This window comes from Numenius arquata, chromosome 2 (genome assembly GCF_964106895.1).
Source record: "Numenius arquata chromosome 2, bNumArq3.hap1.1, whole genome shotgun sequence".
Classification (NCBI taxonomy): Eukaryota; Metazoa; Chordata; class Aves; order Charadriiformes; family Scolopacidae; genus Numenius; species Numenius arquata.
Genome location: NC_133577.1, coordinates 21431481 through 21451712, shown reverse-complemented (window position 1 = coordinate 21451712; position 20232 = coordinate 21431481). Strand labels below are relative to the sequence as shown.

Sequence of the window (20232 nt, the reverse complement as noted above, 5' to 3'; positions counted from 1 at the left end):
GAGGAAGAAGGCTCTCTTCCAAATATTCAATGAATTAGAATAGAGGGAGTACAAAGTAATTGATGAAGAACGATTGCAGCACACCACCACCATCTTAAAAAAAAAAAAAAAAAAGTTTTATTGCCAAACTGCTCCAACTTTCTGAAATGGAGTTACCAGCTTGTGTCGAGGAGGGTTCTATTTAGCCTTAACTCTTTTCTCCAAGTGTATATTTCTCACTAGTGTATTTATAGGCAGTTACTTACAGGTGTTAAAACAACCTCCCATCCAGCGACCTACTTGTTCTGTTGGCCATTCTCCACCCTTGGTGCTGTCTGAAGTCATCTTTACTGACCATGGGTAGCCAGAGTCATCCACCAGAACTCCCCAATACACCAGCTATCACAGAGGAGAGCCCATCAGTGCCGTGTAACATCTTTAAAAAAATCTTGACTAAGAGTCATCTTTCTTGACATATGGGAGTGTTTCTATATGCCTTTTCCACAGCCACACAATTGTAGCAAATTTTGTTAGTTGCAACTTGTATTACCCAAAGTTGGAACTTGGTATTTAAAAGTTAAAAAATCCTTGGGATGAAACTGTATTCAATAAAATCATTCCAGGTACTTTCAAATGTTGAGTTCTCCCTACTTGCTATTCTGTGCCTCATTTTATTAACACACTCAAATAACTTCTATAACCCATGAATTTCATTGGCAAACTATGCTGCAAACCTTAGCTTGCCCGGCAGCATGCCACCTTGTTTCTCGCTCTCCGATAGCTCCTCATTCACGGTACAAGTGCTCTCTTTTCCTCTATCAAAGCCTAACTTTGTGTGTGGTACCTCAGCAAATGCTTTTCCAAACTCCCCGAACACCCCTAAAGTCTCCTAAGGGCAGGGGGGAAGCATAGTTCCTTTCCACAAAAACAAAGCAAGCTTACAAAAGACAAGTAAATATGTGAGAAGCTTTTTCTGAGACTAAATCTATTTTGCCTTTTGTCCTAGGTAGTTGCATTGGAATTTTGAAATATATTTTGAAGATAATAGAAGTCACACAAATATCGAGGTTCAGATTAATGGGATTTCATTCCTTAGCCTATTTTTTTTCCTCATTCTGCTTTTTTTAATATTATTCTTAATAGATACATGGTTGTGCCTGCAATACATTAACGTTCCCATTTAAGAGTTCAAATGATATCGCTAGACCAGTTGTCTAAGATCACACAGAAGAGGATGGAAAAATGATAATTAGATTTCTCCACATATCTGGTTCTTAGGAGGTAATTACAGTTCTCCAAGTCATCACATACCGGCCTGGTTAGATAATCCTGTTTTGTTTGTTAAACTTGTTTGAGAGCATTTAACTTGAGCTCGCTTTCTTTCTTAGTCATCTGTATCACGCCCAGAGAAACACACCTTTGAAACACGTATACACACACACACACACACGCTCACAGAGGTTACACCCACCCTCCCTCTTGATCTCCCATTAATATCACCTTTGTCTGTCAGCAAGGGGATGGGTATGAAGTCAGTCACAGGAGTAAGAGAAAGGAGGAGAAGGAAACCCAGACAGCTGTACATGGCTTGTGTGCCTGGGGAATTTTCTTCTTCCCCACCACCCCTTCACTCCACTCCCTCTGGTCTAATTCCTAAAGCAAGAAATCTCTTATTTTATAGTTCCAAGAACTGTCTAGTCAGTGCCAATGTAGATTTCCCCTTTCTTAATGAATAATACAGAGTATAAGAAAACCTATAGGCTTAAAGGAAATATACTATTAGAACACAAACAAGGCATAAAGTTAGCTCTTCCTGGCTACTGTACCTGTTTCTCCATTAGGTATGCAGAAAATAATAATTCCTTTTCTCCATAGTGAAATCTAATAGAGGTTTCTGAAACTTCTAGACCTCTAAATAGAAGACACCAGAGAAGCAAATAGTGCTTATTTCTAGTGTGGAAGGGGAAGGTGCTCAAGCAAAAGCATGGTGGGAAAATACTTTTGTCACAACTGGACAGCAACCCAGTTCTTTCAAAGAACACTCACAAGCCTCCTTTATCCTTACTTGGAAAGAAATACCTATTTTTGTCCTTTACATAAATTCTGATCAAGAAAGTTTAAAATGCATGTTTATTAGTACCAGCTAGACAGGTGGTCAAATTTGCCTTTATTATGGTTTGGTTAATGAACCTTAGGTCTGCATATGAAATTCTGCTCCTTTTTTTTTTCCCTGATGAGTTTTACTTACTCAAAATTATACCTATCCTTCCAAATGCTTAGCAACACTACAATGTGATTTAGTGCTCGCTAATGGCTAACAAGTTGGATTCCAAGCAGGTGTTTCCCTAGTTTTCTAGATTGCCTTGCGTTTTGGGCATTCAGCTGTTATGCATCCCCTGATCAGATATATGTGCCTGAACTTACTTAATAATTTCTGCTGCAAACAAGGAGAAGAGAAAAACAGGGTTTAGGAAAAATGGGCTCAGACACCATTTGCTTTTCGATATTTGCAAAACAAATGTTGATTTCTACAGGTCAAGCCATAGCACATTAGATCATTCTTCGCTTGGCTACTAGTCAGGTCACTATTTTTTTTAATCAAATCTAACCGCTCTAGTTCTAGTGTGGTCCATACAAATTTTGCAATAGATTCTACACCTACTCTCAGACATACCAGAATCAGGATTAAAAACATCTAACAAACCCCCCCCCCCCCCCCCCCCCCGCAACTGTTTCCTATTCCTTCCCCTGCCTTCAAATAAGATTACTTCTGCTGTGCTCACAGGTCTGGTAACAGTACCGTAACTTAGCATGGCAACAAGTTAATACTGTAACAGCACTAACAGCACTCATTCTTAGGGAGGAAGAGTTACTACAGACAGCAGTATTTGTTTCAGCAATAGATGGTAAAACGCAGTAAGTGGAAGGAAAGCACATTCTTTCCTAAGACTGTATTTTCAACATCCAATCTTAGAATATAAGAGTTCATGAAAAAAAAGTTTCTACAGGTATATATACACCACTCGTTAAATTTGAATCGGGAACACACTTTTGAAGCGAGTCTCTTCATTTCGTCCACTTACCACATTTTGGTTCACAGTGCAGAGAGGTTTCAAGATACATGTTGTTTCATCTATGATCCAAAAGATGTCCAAACTGGAAGATGCATTGCTAACACGCACTCCAAATGCAACGAGCAGCCAGTTCATAAACTAGACAAGCAGACAAAAGTAAACCTTTGAAATGCATACAGTGTGGGCAGTGAGCTAACTTATATTGTGTGGGACACACTGCTTGCTGATGTAGACATAGTACACATCAATTTTCCAGGGTTCATTTTCTATCTCCATGAAAGTCTTTCATACGTGTAAACACTCAGGGCTCTAGCTACCCATGTAGCTGTCCTATTCTGCCCAGTGGTAAAGGTAACAGTGCAATCTAACCTTAAATCAACAAATCAACAAATCAACAGGGCTTTTCTTATAATGTATGCCAGCATTCACAGCAGCTTCTAACTTACCTTGTGGCACTTCCCCCCCAAACTTAAAGACACATACAAAGTCCACTTTGAATCCGATAAACACTTGTATGGAATAATCAAGAAAAGACCCTCCATTCAATAAATCCACTGTTTTCAGTTCCACTGCTAAAGGAGGTGGCCTATATCAACATTCTTGATGCTTTGCTGCATTTCTTTCTTCATTAAAGAGGGGACTGAGATTGCTCTGTGCTGTAGCCAGAGAAAAGCAACCACACCACTGCCATTGGTACCCTTGGGGTATGCAGGATGTTTTCCCCTTTCTGTTGCTAAATATCTTATTTTTCAGCATATATCATATTACACAGTTAGGATTGTTGGGCAATTGCAAATATCTAAGCCCTAACCTCTGGAAAACTGGAAGCAAGCAAGAATAGAGTGTTCGTGTAAAAGATGACAGCAACAGAATCACAGTTTAGACCATCAATATTAAACAAGTTGAAAGCTGTATCTAAAAGCAGAAAGTACACTTTCTGAAATACTGAATATTCAGGCAGGAAAAAAAAAAAAAGTTGATGAAAGCCACGGAGGAAACCAGACATTTGCTCCACCATTGCTTGTTGTTTCTGAAATCGTTTAACCTGGTAAAGAGCTCTAAAGTCACAGAGCTCGAGCTAAAATGAGTACAATTCAGTTTGGACTCACCAGAAATAATATCATCACTATTATAATCAGAAATTGGTTCATGGTACTGCCCGTGCCATTTGAACTGAATTAGCCCTGCCCTGCAGGAAGCCTGCCTTCCCAGAATGCTGCCAGACCCTTCCAACAAAAACAACTCAAGAGCCCCAGCTCCCCCTCCCAATGTACTGTCAATCCACTGATACCTTTTGCCAACCACCACCACCAATGGGTACTTGCAAAGGGAGACTGATGTACAGTTGCTGCATTTCTGGCATTTACTCACCAGGAGCCCGACTCCAAATATGTCATTTGTTTGTTTTTGTTTCCAAATGATGTTTTCCTGAAAGCCATTCTTTTAAGCTGACATCTGCTCCTTCACTGGATTGCGTTACATCAAATGCCTGTGTATTTACCAATTACTTACACATGTACAGCTCATGAAGTTTTCCACGCAGAAGACAGACAGAGGCTTTGGAAAAAACAACCACCACCACAAATGGCAAGTAGTAAAGTGGTATTTTAAAGCAGATTACCTTTTTTTTTTAAAAAATAAATTTTCACCTGCAGTATACTCAGATCGTAACTGTGATGGAAGTTTCTTACTGCTCTTCGATTTGGCGCCTGAAAAACTGTATTTCCTGTTAGAGTATGTCTCAACACAAGAAATCTGTCCTCCGTCTTTTTTCCTTTTTAATATTATCGGTCATGGAAAGATACCTTTTAAACTAACGATAACTAGTCAAATAAGTTTACTCTATTAAAAAACAAAACCAAACCATTTTGACCATAATTTCCCCTTCAAAATAATTTATGAAGCAGTACCTCTTGGCCTTTTATTTGTATAAATTATACAACAACTATAGTTTTTTTTAGGCAATGAGATGAGTCTGTATTTAGTACTTCAATCATTGTTCTCAGGGTTGGAAAAGTCTCCGATACTGATGGTAGGCTCTTGTAAGAAGGTGAAATACTGCAAGAGGAGAAAAAGAAGAAAATTATTTATCTTTTGCTAAGTTTTGTGTTTTACCTAGAAGTTAACACATTAGCTTATACTTCTCTTCATCCCCTTTTCCAACAAATTGGGAACTTGAAGCCAAGAATTTGTTGCCCACAATCAGCTCTTGCTTCTCATGAAGCTACACAGCTCACTCACTATACAGCTATACAGAATGAAAATAATGACTACATATTAAAGCTTTCAGAAGTGGCAGAAGTTAAAGCAAAATTTTATTACTTTAAGTTTTCAAGCCTTGCTTACCCACTATTATTTTTCTACCACAGACAAATTAGCCACTCGGGTTAATTACCTTCGTATTATTACTTCAAGTCCTTTAGGCTGTGGTTCTACAGAAAATTTTCTCAGCATCAAGCAAAGCCAACTTTAACGTTTTCTTCACTCTGGCTCATTCCTCACCCATTATGCATCTCATTTGAGCCAGCAATACTATTGGTGGGACTATGCTACAAAATGGTCTCAGTTAAAAATAAGTTTTGGGTTTGGCAAGGTTATTTTTAACACAAATCAGTTCCCTGATCTGGTCTGCTATGGATTCCCACAAATTTCAACAGTACAAGTCAGAGTGTCAGAAACACATAGGTAGGGTTGAAATGGCTTATGCTGACTTTTCTCCCAAGAAATATCTTTACCAAAGGGAAAATTCTATCTTAAAAAGGAGACAAGAACAGAAGATTAAGAGAGAAAATGAGTATAGAAATTGGGAGACTTACAGAAAGAATTGCGGGAACCATAAATATTTTATATTTCCAAGACAACCAAGTCACAATATTTGTGCAGACTACTTTAAATAAAAACCACAACTTGCTACACTGTAGTTTAAAAATGACACTCTTTAATAAATGCTGAATTTGACTGCCTTTACATGTAGATGGTTAGCCTGAGTCTGACAAAGATGTCCTTGAGTCTTCTTGATAGCCTTCTTCATTTAGGAAGAGATTTTACAGTCTAGTAAAATTCACCAGGCTGAGAACCACCGATAATGAAGTTAAACAACTCTAATCAGTATGAGATATTAAGCACTAACAGCAGCTGCCGAGTTCCTCAGGCTCTCAGAATGACTCAGGTTGGACCAGACCTCAGAAGGTCTGTGATCTAACACCCTGCTCAAGGCACAGTCAGCTGCGAAGTCAGACCAAGGTGTCAGGGCTTTATCCTGTCAAGTCTTGAAAATCTCCATGGATGGAGACTGCACAGCCTCTCTGGGCAGCCCACCCTGCTGCTTGACTACCCTCAGGGTGGAAAGATTATGCTTACTCTGAACCTGTTTCAACTCATGCACCTTGCCTTTTGTCCTCCCACCAAGAACTGCCCATGTCCACTTTCTCAACACTCACAGGTACTGCAAAGCTGCTGTTAGGTCAAAGCCTTCTCTTCTCCAGGCTGAACAAGGCAAATTCTCTACCGCTAAGCATGTGCTCTGGCCCCCTGACCACCTTGGTGGCTCTCCACTGAGTTTGCTCCAGTTTATCATAGTCTTTACTGCAGCAGCCCCCCAAACCAGAGGCAGTATTCTAGGTGTGTCCTGAAGTGCTGAGTACCCCCTAAATCTGATTATCCAAACAGCTTTTTACCCATCTAGCTGTCCATTCGTCCAGACCATAATGTGCTATCTTGGTATGAGAGTTTTGTGAGAGTCCTTGCTGAAGCAAAAAATAACCAACAACTCCTCTCTTCTCATCCCCAAGTCTAGTCATTTTATTGCAGAAAGCAAATCATATGTCACACAATGTTTGGTAAACCCATGTTGACTGTCCCCAGTCACCTTCTCCTTCATATACCCTGAAATGCTTTCCCAGGGACCAAAGTGAGGCTGACCAGCCTATAGCTTCCCTGGGTTGTCCTTCTGGCCTTCTTGAAGACAGATGCAAGATTTCCTTTCCAGCAGTCACCAAGAATGTCCCCTGACACACACAAACTTTCAGAGATTAAGAACATTGGCCAGTTCTCTCAGCACTCTTTAAGTGTCTTGACCCTGACTCGAAGGATACTAAAACAGGTTTTGTCTCTGGCCTGATTTTCAGATATTGTACGGGGAATAACCACTAAGGGACAAATCAAATGCACCAGATTCATAATATTGACAAGGAATTAATGTGTTCAGTATTCAAAAATCAATTCATAAGAAAATAAAAATTTTAAAGCATTATACAGAAGTCACGCAGTTATACTAAGTAATGTAATTCTGTATATTCAAAACTTTCATCTATTTTGAAAATACTTATTCTCCAAATTAAAAAAGCACTTTTGATACACAGTTTGAAGAGAACCATAAGAATGGAAAAAAAAAAAACCAAGTTAAAATTTTCCTCCGCTTTGTTCATTCAATCACCAGGTTTACTAATGATGAAAAAATAATAATAAAAAAGGCAATTTTGACCATTGGACAAAATGAAGAAAATATTAACCCAAATAATTTTCTCAGAGGATAACACTCACATAACTGAATGTCTAGACTACTAATGTCTAGACTACTAACTATTGTTAGACTAGAAATAAATTACTGTGCTTGTAAATTCAAATCTTGTCTTATCTTGTCACGTATTTTATTTCCCCACCCCCCATCTGAACAAAAAGATTTACCTTTTCAGGTTCATCCAACTCCTTGCTATTTTGCTAAAAGCTTCAGACCCTGGTGCTGTCATTGCTTCAAAATCAACCAGCTGAAAACGCAATAAAATAAAAAAGACCTTAAGAAATTAGAGAATTTTTAAATTCTGTAATTTCAGGAAGTTAATCCTCAAATGTTAACATATAAATTCAACTTTAAAAACATATCCTCCCTTTTGTGACAAAAGCCAGTTATTTAGTTATCTCTTAATAAGATGTTTATACTAACAAGTCAGTGTCAGAAAATATTGACTGTCTTCAGCCCTTTATTACAATATCCAAATAAAATGAGGATATTTCTCATTACTACATACTGTGTTCTGCAAAACATTGTATCACGATTGGAAGATCTATATTGGACTTTCCAGGCATTCTGTATTACTTCTTTCCACAGTTTTCAGACAAGTTTGACTACATACAGCCAAAAGCTCTGTGCAACTTCCTATTGACAGCTGAAAATAAGTTTTCAGCAAAACAATGTTCAGTCAAAAACCCTGGTTCGCTAGTATTGAAATATTTAAGCTGACACGTTTGTGGTTCACTGAACTCTGGCTGAATTCAAGAAAGGGTTCTGAAAGCACGCTATCTATATTCTTAGTAAGATAGGAGTAAACTTACTAACTAGTCTGTACACAGTCTACTTTGTCCCTCACTGCCAGTCTGGAAGTCAGCATGTGTGCCAGGCACTAAAGCTCTCCATGGGTTTGCACACCCTGCCACAACCAATACTGGAAGCTACGCTGGCCATGGCTACTGACTGACCTGCCAGGCAACTACAGGACTCTTGACTACTTGGCATCTTTGTCTATAGAGCAGTCTGATAACACATGCTGTCATAAGCTTGGGACCAGAAATACCCTTCCAAGGAATCTGATGAAAAAAACCAAAAAAGAACCAAAAAAACCCACCCCAGTTTCATTCAACTGGAGAAAACAATTTCTTCCAGCTGGCGAAAACTTTTCTAAAAAAATGGTTTTGTTCAATTTCAGGCACTCTGTTTCAGGAAAAAACCTCAAATGTACAAACATCCCCAAAGCTTCCTGTAAGTCAGAAATCCTGCTTTTTAGAAATCCTGAAACTCTGGCTGCCAGCATAAAAATCAGTCCCAAGAAGATGCATGTGAAAGTAAAAGACTTATGTGAGTTTTCTTTTGAACTCCCACAGAACAGCGAAGACACCAGCTTAATGGCATACTGAAAAGGAAGCTTTCTTGCTACTAAGCAAGCACAGTTTGCTGGGAAAGGGAAAGTTGCTCTTTCTTCAGTTATCCACACAGGATATTTTCTTCAACAACTCTAATTCTCACTGGAATTTCACTGATTTTTTTGACAATACATTGAAGAGACAGAGATGCTCTCACTCCTTTCATGCTGAAAAGGTAACACAACTAACAGACCGAGAGTTGAAAAAAGAAATGGAAACCCTTTATCGAGCAAGGTGGTATAACAATTAAATGTAGTCACTTAAAAACTAGGAGTTTTCTGTTTACCAAGCCCTAAATGGTCTGGAATACGTCAAGAGCAAAGACAGAAATTTTCTGCTGTGTGCCAGAAGAGTCACTAATTCTGCCCAACTATTCTCAGAACCCTTCTCAAAGAAAGCTGGGAAGATCAGCCCAGCTCACTAAAAATGCTTCAGTTACAAATATGTAATTACTACAGAACACAAGCTGCTACAATTTGACTAACCAGAATTACTGCACATACTATCACTAAATCTCACCTGCTGTCAGAACAGCAATGAAATTTTCAAAACTCTTTAAGGCTCCAAGACAGCACAGTATGCAGCTAACCCATCTCCAGTAAATAATTAAGTGTGCAACTTCTGTTCATACTCACAGCTCCTTCCTCCACATTTACAAGTATTCTTCCTCCGTTAAGGCTGAACCAATGTATTTTGATACTTGCCTTTCCTTTAGGGATTTTTCCTGATACTTCTTTTCCACTTGCCATTAGTGCTCCCATGATCACTGAATAAGCTATCACACTAAAAAATAAAATAAAAAATAAAATTAAAAAAATGAAGTACAGTAAAAGTTTTTCCAAAATGCTATTTTAGACTACAAAACAAATAGAATATAGTACCATTTCATAGAAGGCTAGTAAAAATTACTGTCCTAGTTACTTCATTTTAGAAGTAAAAACAAGCACGAAACACTTAAAAAGGGAAATCACTGTTACTTTCCAACAGCACAGGAATGAAGTTATGATCCTACGGAGTTTAACTACTGAAGAGCACTACAGTAGTCAGAATCATAATTTCAGACTTACGAGTTCTTAAGACTCTTTAGAGTTGAAAAAAAAGCAAACTCCTGTTCAAGAAGCTTAGCTGTAGCCCAGGAGAATTTATGAACTCTACTGCAACAGAGCTAGAGGCACTGCCTCTAAGCTACTTAACTTTTTCTTTAACTTTTTTTTTTGGTGAAACTCAGACAGAATTTCTGTTAAATTTTTGCTTTCTGTAAGATAAAGGCAAAGTCTGATTATAAAAATGAAAGTCTCAGTTTTTTTTAAATTTTATTTTATACTGAATTGTGTTTAATAATAAGCTTAAAGATCTTAAGTGCTTCGTGAAACACAGATTCATAATAGTCTTAGATGTAGCCAGGCTTGAATTAAACTACAATTTAAGTTGATGAGATCTGCGACATTTGGGAGTTTATTCTACATTTTCATTCGGTGACCCAAACAGTTGAATAAATTAATAAAATAATATTTTAGTGTATTTAATTAAAATAATTGATCTCAAAGTATATTTAATCTTAAATACACATTTTGGTAAAGCTTCTCGAGTGAAATTAATGGTGCAACATAACATGGATTAGGAATCCAAGCATTACAATTTAAAAATGACACTTTTCAATCTGTGAGCTCAAGTCTATAAATACAGACTACTCATCATTTTAAATATACATGAAGCTATGAATAGTTACCAACAGCAATTACAAACTATAGCTTTTAAAACCATACTAAGTCAGTACCCATCGCCATGACAGCACAAAATGAGAGACTGTGCAGGACACAGCTCAACCCAGAGCTTTTTTAGATTTTTTTTAGTATTTCAAAATAAATTAAGATATTGCAACACATTTTACAGTGTGTATCCAAGATAACAGACATGATAAAGACAATCACTAACCTAGATCCTCTTGAAAGTGGCATTAAATTATAGAAGTAATAAACTAATGACAGGATTAAGTTGCAAACAGCATCTACCTCCTAAGCAAAGAGAAAAAAAAGTGCATTAAAGATAATTTAATAGCCAGGTAATACCACATAAAGGAATACATATTGGAAAGTCTTACAGTACTAAGATTTTTTTTTTTTTTTTTTAAAGAACCATTTCGAATATGAAAAATGTCGAGCTGAGAAGTTGAAGTTTGATTAACGGATGTTTAAGCAAATTATTTTGTTGTATTTTAAAATTTAGGTGAAACATAGTTCATCTACACAGTGTTAAAGGATGAAAAATGGAAATCACAAGCTCAAATGTAGTCAGATTGTCACTGCAATACAAATCAACATAAACGCAATTCTAGTGCTTCTCATGAATTTGTGTTACTTTTCATCTTATGTGCAGCCACCGTGAGCCAAATCCTAGGCAGTGCTCTTGAAGAAGATGAGACAATGAACACAGACCCATAAGAAAAATAAGAAAATAAGGTCAGGGGAGGGAGGAAGGAACACATTGTGATATCCAGACCTTGTCTGGACTCTATTACTGAAGTGAAGCATAGCAAATTTTAAAGTCACAGATAGAATGATAGCAACTTCTTTTGGTATTTGTCATAATTGGGTTTAAACAAGCAGTTTATTTTATTACTTTTGATCTCAGTCAAAAATTATTATAAAATTGTTAAACAAGGTATAAAAACATAATAGAATTTATCAAGGAATTCATCATTTCCATTAAAACAGCCTTACCCCCAGCTCTTCAGACAGAATTAGAATTTTTCCTTTAGCTGTTAGATCCTTATATAGCGCATCTATTTCTGCATGATACAGCTGTGTTCTCTCTTCTGTCGTCTGAGTTTCTACCGAAAATAATATGTTCCCCACTCTATCAAGTAGATGAATCAAAAAAGGAAGAAAGACATTTTTTGAACAGAACTTGATGCATAATCTAATATCCAGGGTAAGTTACAAACGCACCACAGTTAAGTACCACATCATAAGCTTTTTCCTATCATTTTTCCCTAAGCATTTCCCCTCTTTTAGTAAAAAAAAAAAAAAATTAAAAAAAAATCACTGAATTAAAAACATTTTGTCACATTGTAACTTTGAGAGAATACATAAAGATTGCTGTCTAATCACAGACCAAGTATTTCCATTGAAGAATACCTGACAAGCATTAGTGCTTCACTTAAAGTGTAAGTAAAAAAAAAAAAAAGAAATACGAAATTTTAAAATATCTTCATGGGCTTCAGATTGTTATATAGAATATAAAGCATAGTTTTATTAACTTTTAAACTACCAAAAGGGAACTGTTTTGGTATAAAAGCATAGTTACAAACTATGGATCAAAACACACTGACTGATAGAGAACAAAGTTTGTGCAGAACAAAGACTGTTTTACTGAGACCAAAATATTTTCTCCAAACAAATTTTTTAGTTATTTACAAAAATGCCACTACTGAAAAACAAAACCCACTTTATGCAAGTAGACATGGCATTTGAGAAGACTAATCGGTAATACTTCATCATTATTTAATGTACATGAACCCCTGAAAATAGCAAACATACTTATCTCCTGTTATTGTAATTGTGAATCCATCGTATTCTTTCCCTTGATCCTTGAGGCTGGGAACTTTTGTGTTCACAGTAAACCCATCTCTTGTTTTACTGTTAAACTGCTTTCAAAAGAAAACAAAAGTAGTATTAGGGTGAACAGAGACAGATCGCCTAGCCGTTGTTTTGAAATACCTAAACTACATGGAGCAGAAATGAAAATGGACAAACTGGACAAAGAGTTACTGTCAACTACATTATTTCATTTATTGTTTTTTTCCTACTGAATGGAAATAAAAAATACTGAATGAGGCATATTGACATTCAACTTTATAACTACACAGTGAATATAAAGCAGCACTGCTTATGAAAAGCAACTGTACAAAGCAGTTTGAGTTGTACAGATTTCTCCCCAAGTTGCATGTTGATAGAAACCTTTTGGTGTAACAATGTAAATGGAGAGGAAAGAATTTGAGAGCCTATCTTATGTTTAGACTAAGAAGCAGCAGCATTAGTTTAAGTGTGGATTCCAGAATACAGCTCATAGCAACAATTTCTTAACTGTGATCCAGTTTCCATTAATATTTATCCTCACCAGAAGGAAAAATATCAAAGTTAGATAACGAAGCTTTGCAAAATTCTTAAAGTGTAATACTATAGCCAAAGAGTTGCATAAACCAAGAAAAAGTGTATTTAAGTAAAGCCAAAAGCCTAGCTTTTGACATACAACATTCCCCAGCTACCTGAATAACCACACTACACCGATATTAGCAGACGTTCATTTTACACAGGCACTATAAAGGACCATTACTCAATAACGTTGAATGAATTACTCATGCAATTATTTATTTTAAGACAGAACTTGTGATCCAAGATGTTTTGTTTAAAGAGAATCTGCATTTATTTTAAAAAAACAAATCTAAAAGCCTCTAATGAGAAACAGCATTCCACTTTGATACAATTTGGAATGGGATACAGGAGATTGAAACCACAGCAAAATGTACGGGTTATGAAACCCAGGAAGAATATTTGCTGCAATTTGGGACATTTATTTTGAAATAAATCATATATAGTACACTATATTTATATATTTTCATCATCCTCTTGGAGTAAGCTATATTTTTAACTTCACTAATAGCATTTTTTCTGGCCTACAATTCAACAGTAGCCACTTTAGGTGCTCTGCAGGGCCCTATTTGCACATTTGTGTGTCAGAAGGGAATGCTTTATTGCCTAGCCACCCCAATATTTATTACCTCTTCACCACAAAGTTTGTTTATGTTCAGTTACTATCCATTTGGCTTCATCTTTCAAGGCCAAGAACAGTAGTACAAAAAGGACCCCCAAAATTATGGTACATTCTTTGAAGACACTTATATTAGCAGTACGTATTAAAAAATCCCACAGAAAAATTTACAGAAACTACATGGCTCAAGCACTAAAGACATCTGTAGTGCACAAGTGAGCACTACTACTGTGAACAAATCCAAATGCAGTCAGTCTATGAATACTAGCAGTAACATATCTTCAGAAAGCTCTATTCTATGGCAACCCATCAGTTTTGCTTAGATACGAAATTGTAACGTGGACACACCAAATAAGTAAGCAATCATAGATTCATAGATTGGTCCAGGCCGGAAGGGACCTCCAAAGGTCATCTAGTCCGACCTCCCCGCAGTCAGCAGGGACACCCCCAACTAGACCAGGTTGCCCAGGGCCTCGTCGAGCTTCACCTTGAATATCTCAAGGGAAGGGGCCTCAACCACCTCCCTGGGCAACCTGTTCCAGTGTTCCACCACCCTCATGGTAAAGAATTTTTTCCTAATATCCAATCTAAATCTCCCCTTCTCCAGCTTAAAACCATTGCCCCTCGTCCTGTCGCTGCAGGCCTTTGTAAACAGACCCTTCCCCAGCCTTCCTGTAGGCCCCCCTCAGGTACTGGAAGGCCGCTATGATGTCTCCCCGGAGCCTCCTTTTCTCCAAGCTAAACAACCCCAGCTCCCTCAGTCTGTCCTCATAGGAGAGGTGCTCCAGCCCCCTGATCATTTTGGTGGCCCTCCTCTGGACCCGCTCCATCAGGTCCATGTCCTTTCTATATTGAGGGCTCCAGACCTGCACACAGTACTCCAGGTAAGGTCTCACCAGAGCAGAGTAAAGTGGCAGAATCACCTCTCTGGATCTGCTGGCAACACTTCTTTTGATGCATCCCAGGATGTGATTGGCCTTTTGGGCTGCGAGAGCACATTGCCTGCTCATGTCCAGCTTCTCGTCAATCAGCACCCCCAAGTCCCTTTCCTCAGGGCTGCTTTCAGTTTGTCAGTTTGTCTTTGTTTAGCAAAATCAGCAAAATCAGATTTTTTCAGCAAAATCAGTTTGTCTTTGTTTAGAATGACTGTTTCTTCCCAAATTTTGTTCTATTCTAAATAAAATTCTGTCCAATCCTTTAAAAAGAAATACTTTGCAACAGTGTTTCCCCAAACCCAAATACTTACACTCTCCTATTCCTAGATTAAGTTGGGGGAGTGGTGGAAGAGGGGGAAGACCTTTAACTTAAACACAACTCAAACCTTATTACTTAAGAGCATAAATAATTTTGCACATCATATATCCAAAGCCTTTCTATGAAGACCACCACCAGCAAGAAGAAACCCTGCAGGTTTCCTCACTCCTTCTCTGACAGTCTTCCAAAGCACAAGAACATAAAGCAAGATTTCATTTCAAATTAGCTACCAGTCACTAAGGGCAACTATTCCCCCATTTCCCCCTGCCAACCTCACCACATACTGACCCACACCAATTCTGTTAGGCCCAGCCTTTCAAATATACATTACACATCTGTATATATCAAAGGGAAGGTTATACCCTACATATGCAGATTTGAAATAACCTGAGCTAGCGTTTCCAGTTATTCATTTTAAGCTTCTACACAACGGTCATATTCTGAGGAACTAGATCTCTCTCAGAATACATTTTATTATTTTTATCATGTTTTGAAGTTTTTCTTTAATTTACCTTCATTATGGGAAGAAGATCTTCTACTTTATGTACCTTTTCCAAAGCTTCTCGAACCTCTAATAGTCCTTTTGGATTATTAGCACTGGAAAAAAATACGGAATTGCAATTGTTAAACACACAGCATTTCCAGAAATCCATTCTAGCTTTAATTCAATTAGCCACATTGGAATGAAACAATGAAATAATTTTCAGTAGCTTTTTTCTGAAAATTAGTTCCTTCATACTTGGCTACCTGCTCTCCTATTCTTCAAAAAGTAATTTCCTCCTATATCAGCTCAACTTATTTTTTTCAGCTTCAAATCTCAACTTCAAACTTCAGGTTTATCTTATTCATTTGCTGTTGGCCACTCTAAAGCATTAAACAGCGTTTACATGAATGAGTGTGAGCAAGGGGTTGTTGATGAGGAAAGACGGAAGAAGAACAGAGCTAATGTTAGAAATGTTCTTCTCAAAATATATGTATATGTGTAGCCTCAAAGGTATGTAAATACTAAAGATGCAGGCACAGCTGGACCATAAAGAAACCTATTGAACTAGTGCTCAAATATTTATTAATTACACCCAGATTTTAAGAACAGAATTATTTTAGAAATCACAGCGCAAATTGCTCTGGTTTAAGGTCAAATACAGCTGGCTCACTCTGAACAAACTTTTTCCCAACAGAGGATAGTCTTCCAGTTACTACAGAACTTATATATCTTCAGCAACTATCACAAATGATGATCAAGGGAATGGAGCACCTCCCTTATGAGGAAAGGCTGAGAAACCTGGGTCTGTTTAGCCTGCAGAAGAGAAGACTGAGAGAGGACCTCATCAATGCCTATAAATATCTAAAAGGTGTGTGTCAAGAGGAGATGGGGTCAGACTCTTCTTAGCAGTGACTGATGACAGGACAAGGGGCAACAGGCACAAGCTGGAACACAGGAAATTCCATCTGAACATGCAGAAAAACTTCTTTACTTTGAGAGTGACAGAGCACTGGAACAGGCAGCCCAGAGAGGTTATGGAGTCTCCTTCTCTGAAGATACTCAAAACTTGCCTGGATGTGTTCCTGTCCAGGCTGCTGTAGGTGAACCTGCTTTGGCAAGGGGGTTGGACTAGATGAACTCCGAAGGTCCCTTCCAACCTCTACCATTCTGTGATTCTGTGATAAACTTGTTAAAACTTAAATGTTTTCAACTGTTATAAGGATTTCCTGCACTTTTATTTTGTGATATTTAAGTAGCATAGTGAGACTGAAAAACAGAACTCAATGTTTAATAAGTTACCAGGCCAAACTATCAAATTATTATTAAAAAAAATTATCAAAGTTTGAAAGAGATGCTACTATCAATTTTCAGGTTATCTTTAGTCACATTCTTTCACTCAAGATTCTACAACTGTCTTCTGTTGCAGGACAAAGGCTACCAACACATCTATGTAATAGGTAGTAAAGATTCTCTGCTTCTTTAAAAATACTCATCAAACACCAGTTTCAATTAAAATTACCTTCCATATCTTCTTTTCTGTTTTTTTCCTTCACTCCTACATTTAATAAATTAATCTCAATATTCAGAGAAACTGTACTCTAATCTACCAGGAAACCCAACATCTTTAATAAATCATATTTTCAGAAAGAATTGAGATCTACTTATGCCAAAACTGTGGGTATAAATTTAACACTGTTACTAATTTCAAGCTATACTGTAACTTCCAACTTTTTTTTCTATTAGTTCAAGTTTCCTAACGTGGCAATGAATAGGAATTTGCACTTCCAATAGGAAATAAGACAGCTATAGATACTAAGAAACTAGTGCTTACTAAAATTAAGAAAATATCCCTCAGGTTTTCTGAAATTAATATTATATAAATTTCAAATCAGTATCACCAGGGGAGTGAAGCAGGGAAAAAAATATCAGTAATTTACCCATGATAAACAAGGATCCTATCTTTGATAAAATGAAGAATTTTCTCAAAATATTCCAGGTACCGCATGTTAATGACCTGTCCCCTACAAAGGAAATAAAAGGCTTTTTTAATCTTGTTTTTCAAGACAACATTCCAGGGCTACAATACAAATATTACTCATTAATATTTTACAGAATTTTATCTGCAGATGCTTTGTAAATTAAAGGAAAGAACTAGAGGTTTTTCAGAGGTAGTGAAGTGCCCATCTCCCATTTTGAATATAGATTCCACAGTGAACTTGCAAAAGCTCATGTACCATTAGTGGTGGTGTTCTCTGATAAACTACATTTCATGCATGTTACCCTATTTTCAGTGTGCCCGCGTTCAGTAAATCTTATCTATATGATAATTATCAATTTGTACAAATACATAATCTTTCTTAGTTATTTACACTCATAGATATTGCAGAACTAGGAGAGAATTCTCAATCTGCACATTTATTTACTTTGAGAATCAACACTCTCCACTTTACATATTTGCCAATATATACGTTGATCTGCTCTGACAGTCTGCAGACATCTTTATTCAGCTACGTCCCTCTATATTGAAGTAGTTTTGCTTTGACACCTAACAGTTACAAGCAGTAGCATAAAAACAAAAAAAAAAAAATCCATCAAAAAGGTGTTTTTTTCCCGCTTGGACTACTAAGGAAAAAAATATACATTAAAAATTTGGTAGGAACCTGTTAGGATTATAACCACTTTGACAGGAAAAATTACATACCATTATTGCATTTGTAGAAGTCCTTCCTCTTCTCCCAGTCTACAAAACAAGATTTTATAAAGCAAACGTTATCGCTCTCTGAGGAAGCAAAACCACTGTCAATCACAGGAAGGTGTATACCTAACTTTTTTTCCACTCCAAGTGATTTTTGGCAGCTAAAGTCCCTGTCTCATGTCTCACTCAACAGTCTTGCAATTTAGTAGACCTGGTCTCAGAATAATGGCAGAATCAGTCTTTAAAAAATGAGCAGAATTACAACACATACATATCTGCACATAGGAAAGGGAGGTAGGGAAGGCAGAAGGATGAAGACAAATCTATATACATAATTTGCCCTTGTTGTACGTCCCATCATTTTCCATCTGTATTAAAAAAAAAAAAAAAAGATATCTGTACAACAGGCAGAAGTGTCTCAGTATAAGGAACTGGATTTTCCTTTAGTGGCATCTTGGAAAATATATCCAAATCAGACTTATCATTCTGTAAGGCCATCTAGAAGCATTGGTACCAAGAAAAAGCTTTTGGTGGGTGGTCAGGAGTGATTTGTGTTTATTCCTACTCTTTCTCCTTCTTTAATAAACACTACGACCAAGAATTCAAAAGTAGCAGTGTTCCAGAGATTGTCTTTGTTTTTTTTATAAGAATATTGACTACATCGTTAATGTTTAGCTGATCCCAAATCCTTGTTTTGCCTCTGAAAAAAATTTAAGCTTTGAAAAACATTTTCTCTACTTTAAACAACACTTGGTAGCTTTGATCATTTAAGCCAGAAGGGAGATAAACCAAAGCCACACTTGTCTATAGGTCCATGAAGAAGTAGTGACAGCTGATATAATTGCATCTTGAGAATGTTAAGACCTGGAAGCCTATCAAACATTGTGAAGTGCAAGATGTTTCTTACACACCTTTAACAAGAGGTCCCTAAATTGTTTCAAAACAAACAAGTTTGTATTTTCTGACACTCTCCAAACATTTTGCCACTCTGAGGGGAAAAAAAAAAATAAAAAAAAAATCTGTAATTCAGCAATCACTGAATGCTAGTGCCTCCATGCCAAGACTCATTTGACAGGAATCACTAACAATAATGGACTTCAAATGCAAACAATTCTGAGTAACATAACAAAAAGGTTATGTTCACATGTATCTAATCCAAGTATTTTAGCACATGAAATCACTGGTGTACAATTTAGACCAAACAAAACCTAGAGACAGCTTGAGCTCAGCATAACTAAATCTGTTACAAATACTAAAAGAACACCCAACTGCTATTGTTATACTTCTTATTTGACTGAACAGCTTATATCTTTGTATAGTTAATAATCATGAAGTTGCCATTTGTCAGCATAATCTGCTGTTACACCTGGTGTTCAGGTGGACATGCTACAGAAAGAATTCAGCCTTAGTCACACAGTTGTGAGAATAACTTTCAAATCATAAGCCAAATATAAAGCAATGTATGTTTTCCTGAAAAAAAGTCAAAAGACCATAAAGTGATCTCAATTATCAACAAAAAGGTGTTAGCTCTGTAGCCTATTAATATCTTCAATCAGCAGCCATTTTAGAGCTGAGTAATGCAAGGAGATTATACAGATCTATATAATCCATTAAGAGTAAACTGTCATTTAGAAATCATAATGGACTTGAACATGCTTCAAAATTAAAATAAAATAAAGAAAACCTATTACCACTTAATATATTAATTTCTTTTATCCCTGACCTCATGTGAAATCATCAAGAGGGAATCCAAAAGCAGAAAAAAATCACTACAGAAAGCTGACCAATAAAAGCAGTGATTGCTTGGGATGCAGAACGATCAGACAAATACAGGTTTCCAGAACCAAAAAGGATGCAATCATCATCCATTACTGAAGTACGATCAACTCCTAAGGCAGTGGTATTTAGGCTGCTTCAAATCTATTGTTCCTTCGAAAAAAGGGCCAAACCAATAATTTTCAGAGAACCACTACCTGGCTATCAAAAAAGCATGACCAAAATGCTGATGAGATCCCCAAAAGTCAAGGCTGAGCCAAAACCAAAAGGTTAGAATTCAATTC

At 36.9% G+C, this 20232-nt stretch overlaps 1 protein-coding gene across 1 annotated transcript in view; it reads right to left on the bottom strand.

The window, feature by feature from the left end:
* Positions 1-4961: 4961 nt before the first annotated feature.
* TTC13 (tetratricopeptide repeat domain 13) overlaps positions 4962-20232 on the bottom strand; it is a 40732-nt gene continuing 25461 nt past the window's right edge. The window contains exons 16-23 of the mRNA XM_074167274.1: positions 17415-17498; positions 15506-15590; positions 12509-12618; positions 11690-11825; positions 10905-10984; positions 9674-9752; positions 7740-7819; positions 4962-5111 (exon numbers count right to left, since the gene is read on the bottom strand). Of these exons, the coding sequence (XP_074023375.1) occupies positions 4988-5111; positions 7740-7819; positions 9674-9752; positions 10905-10984; positions 11690-11825; positions 12509-12618; positions 15506-15590; positions 17415-17498 (778 nt within the window). The 3' untranslated portion in view covers positions 4962-4987. The remainder of the gene's footprint in view (positions 5112-7739; positions 7820-9673; positions 9753-10904; positions 10985-11689; positions 11826-12508; positions 12619-15505; positions 15591-17414; positions 17499-20232) is intronic.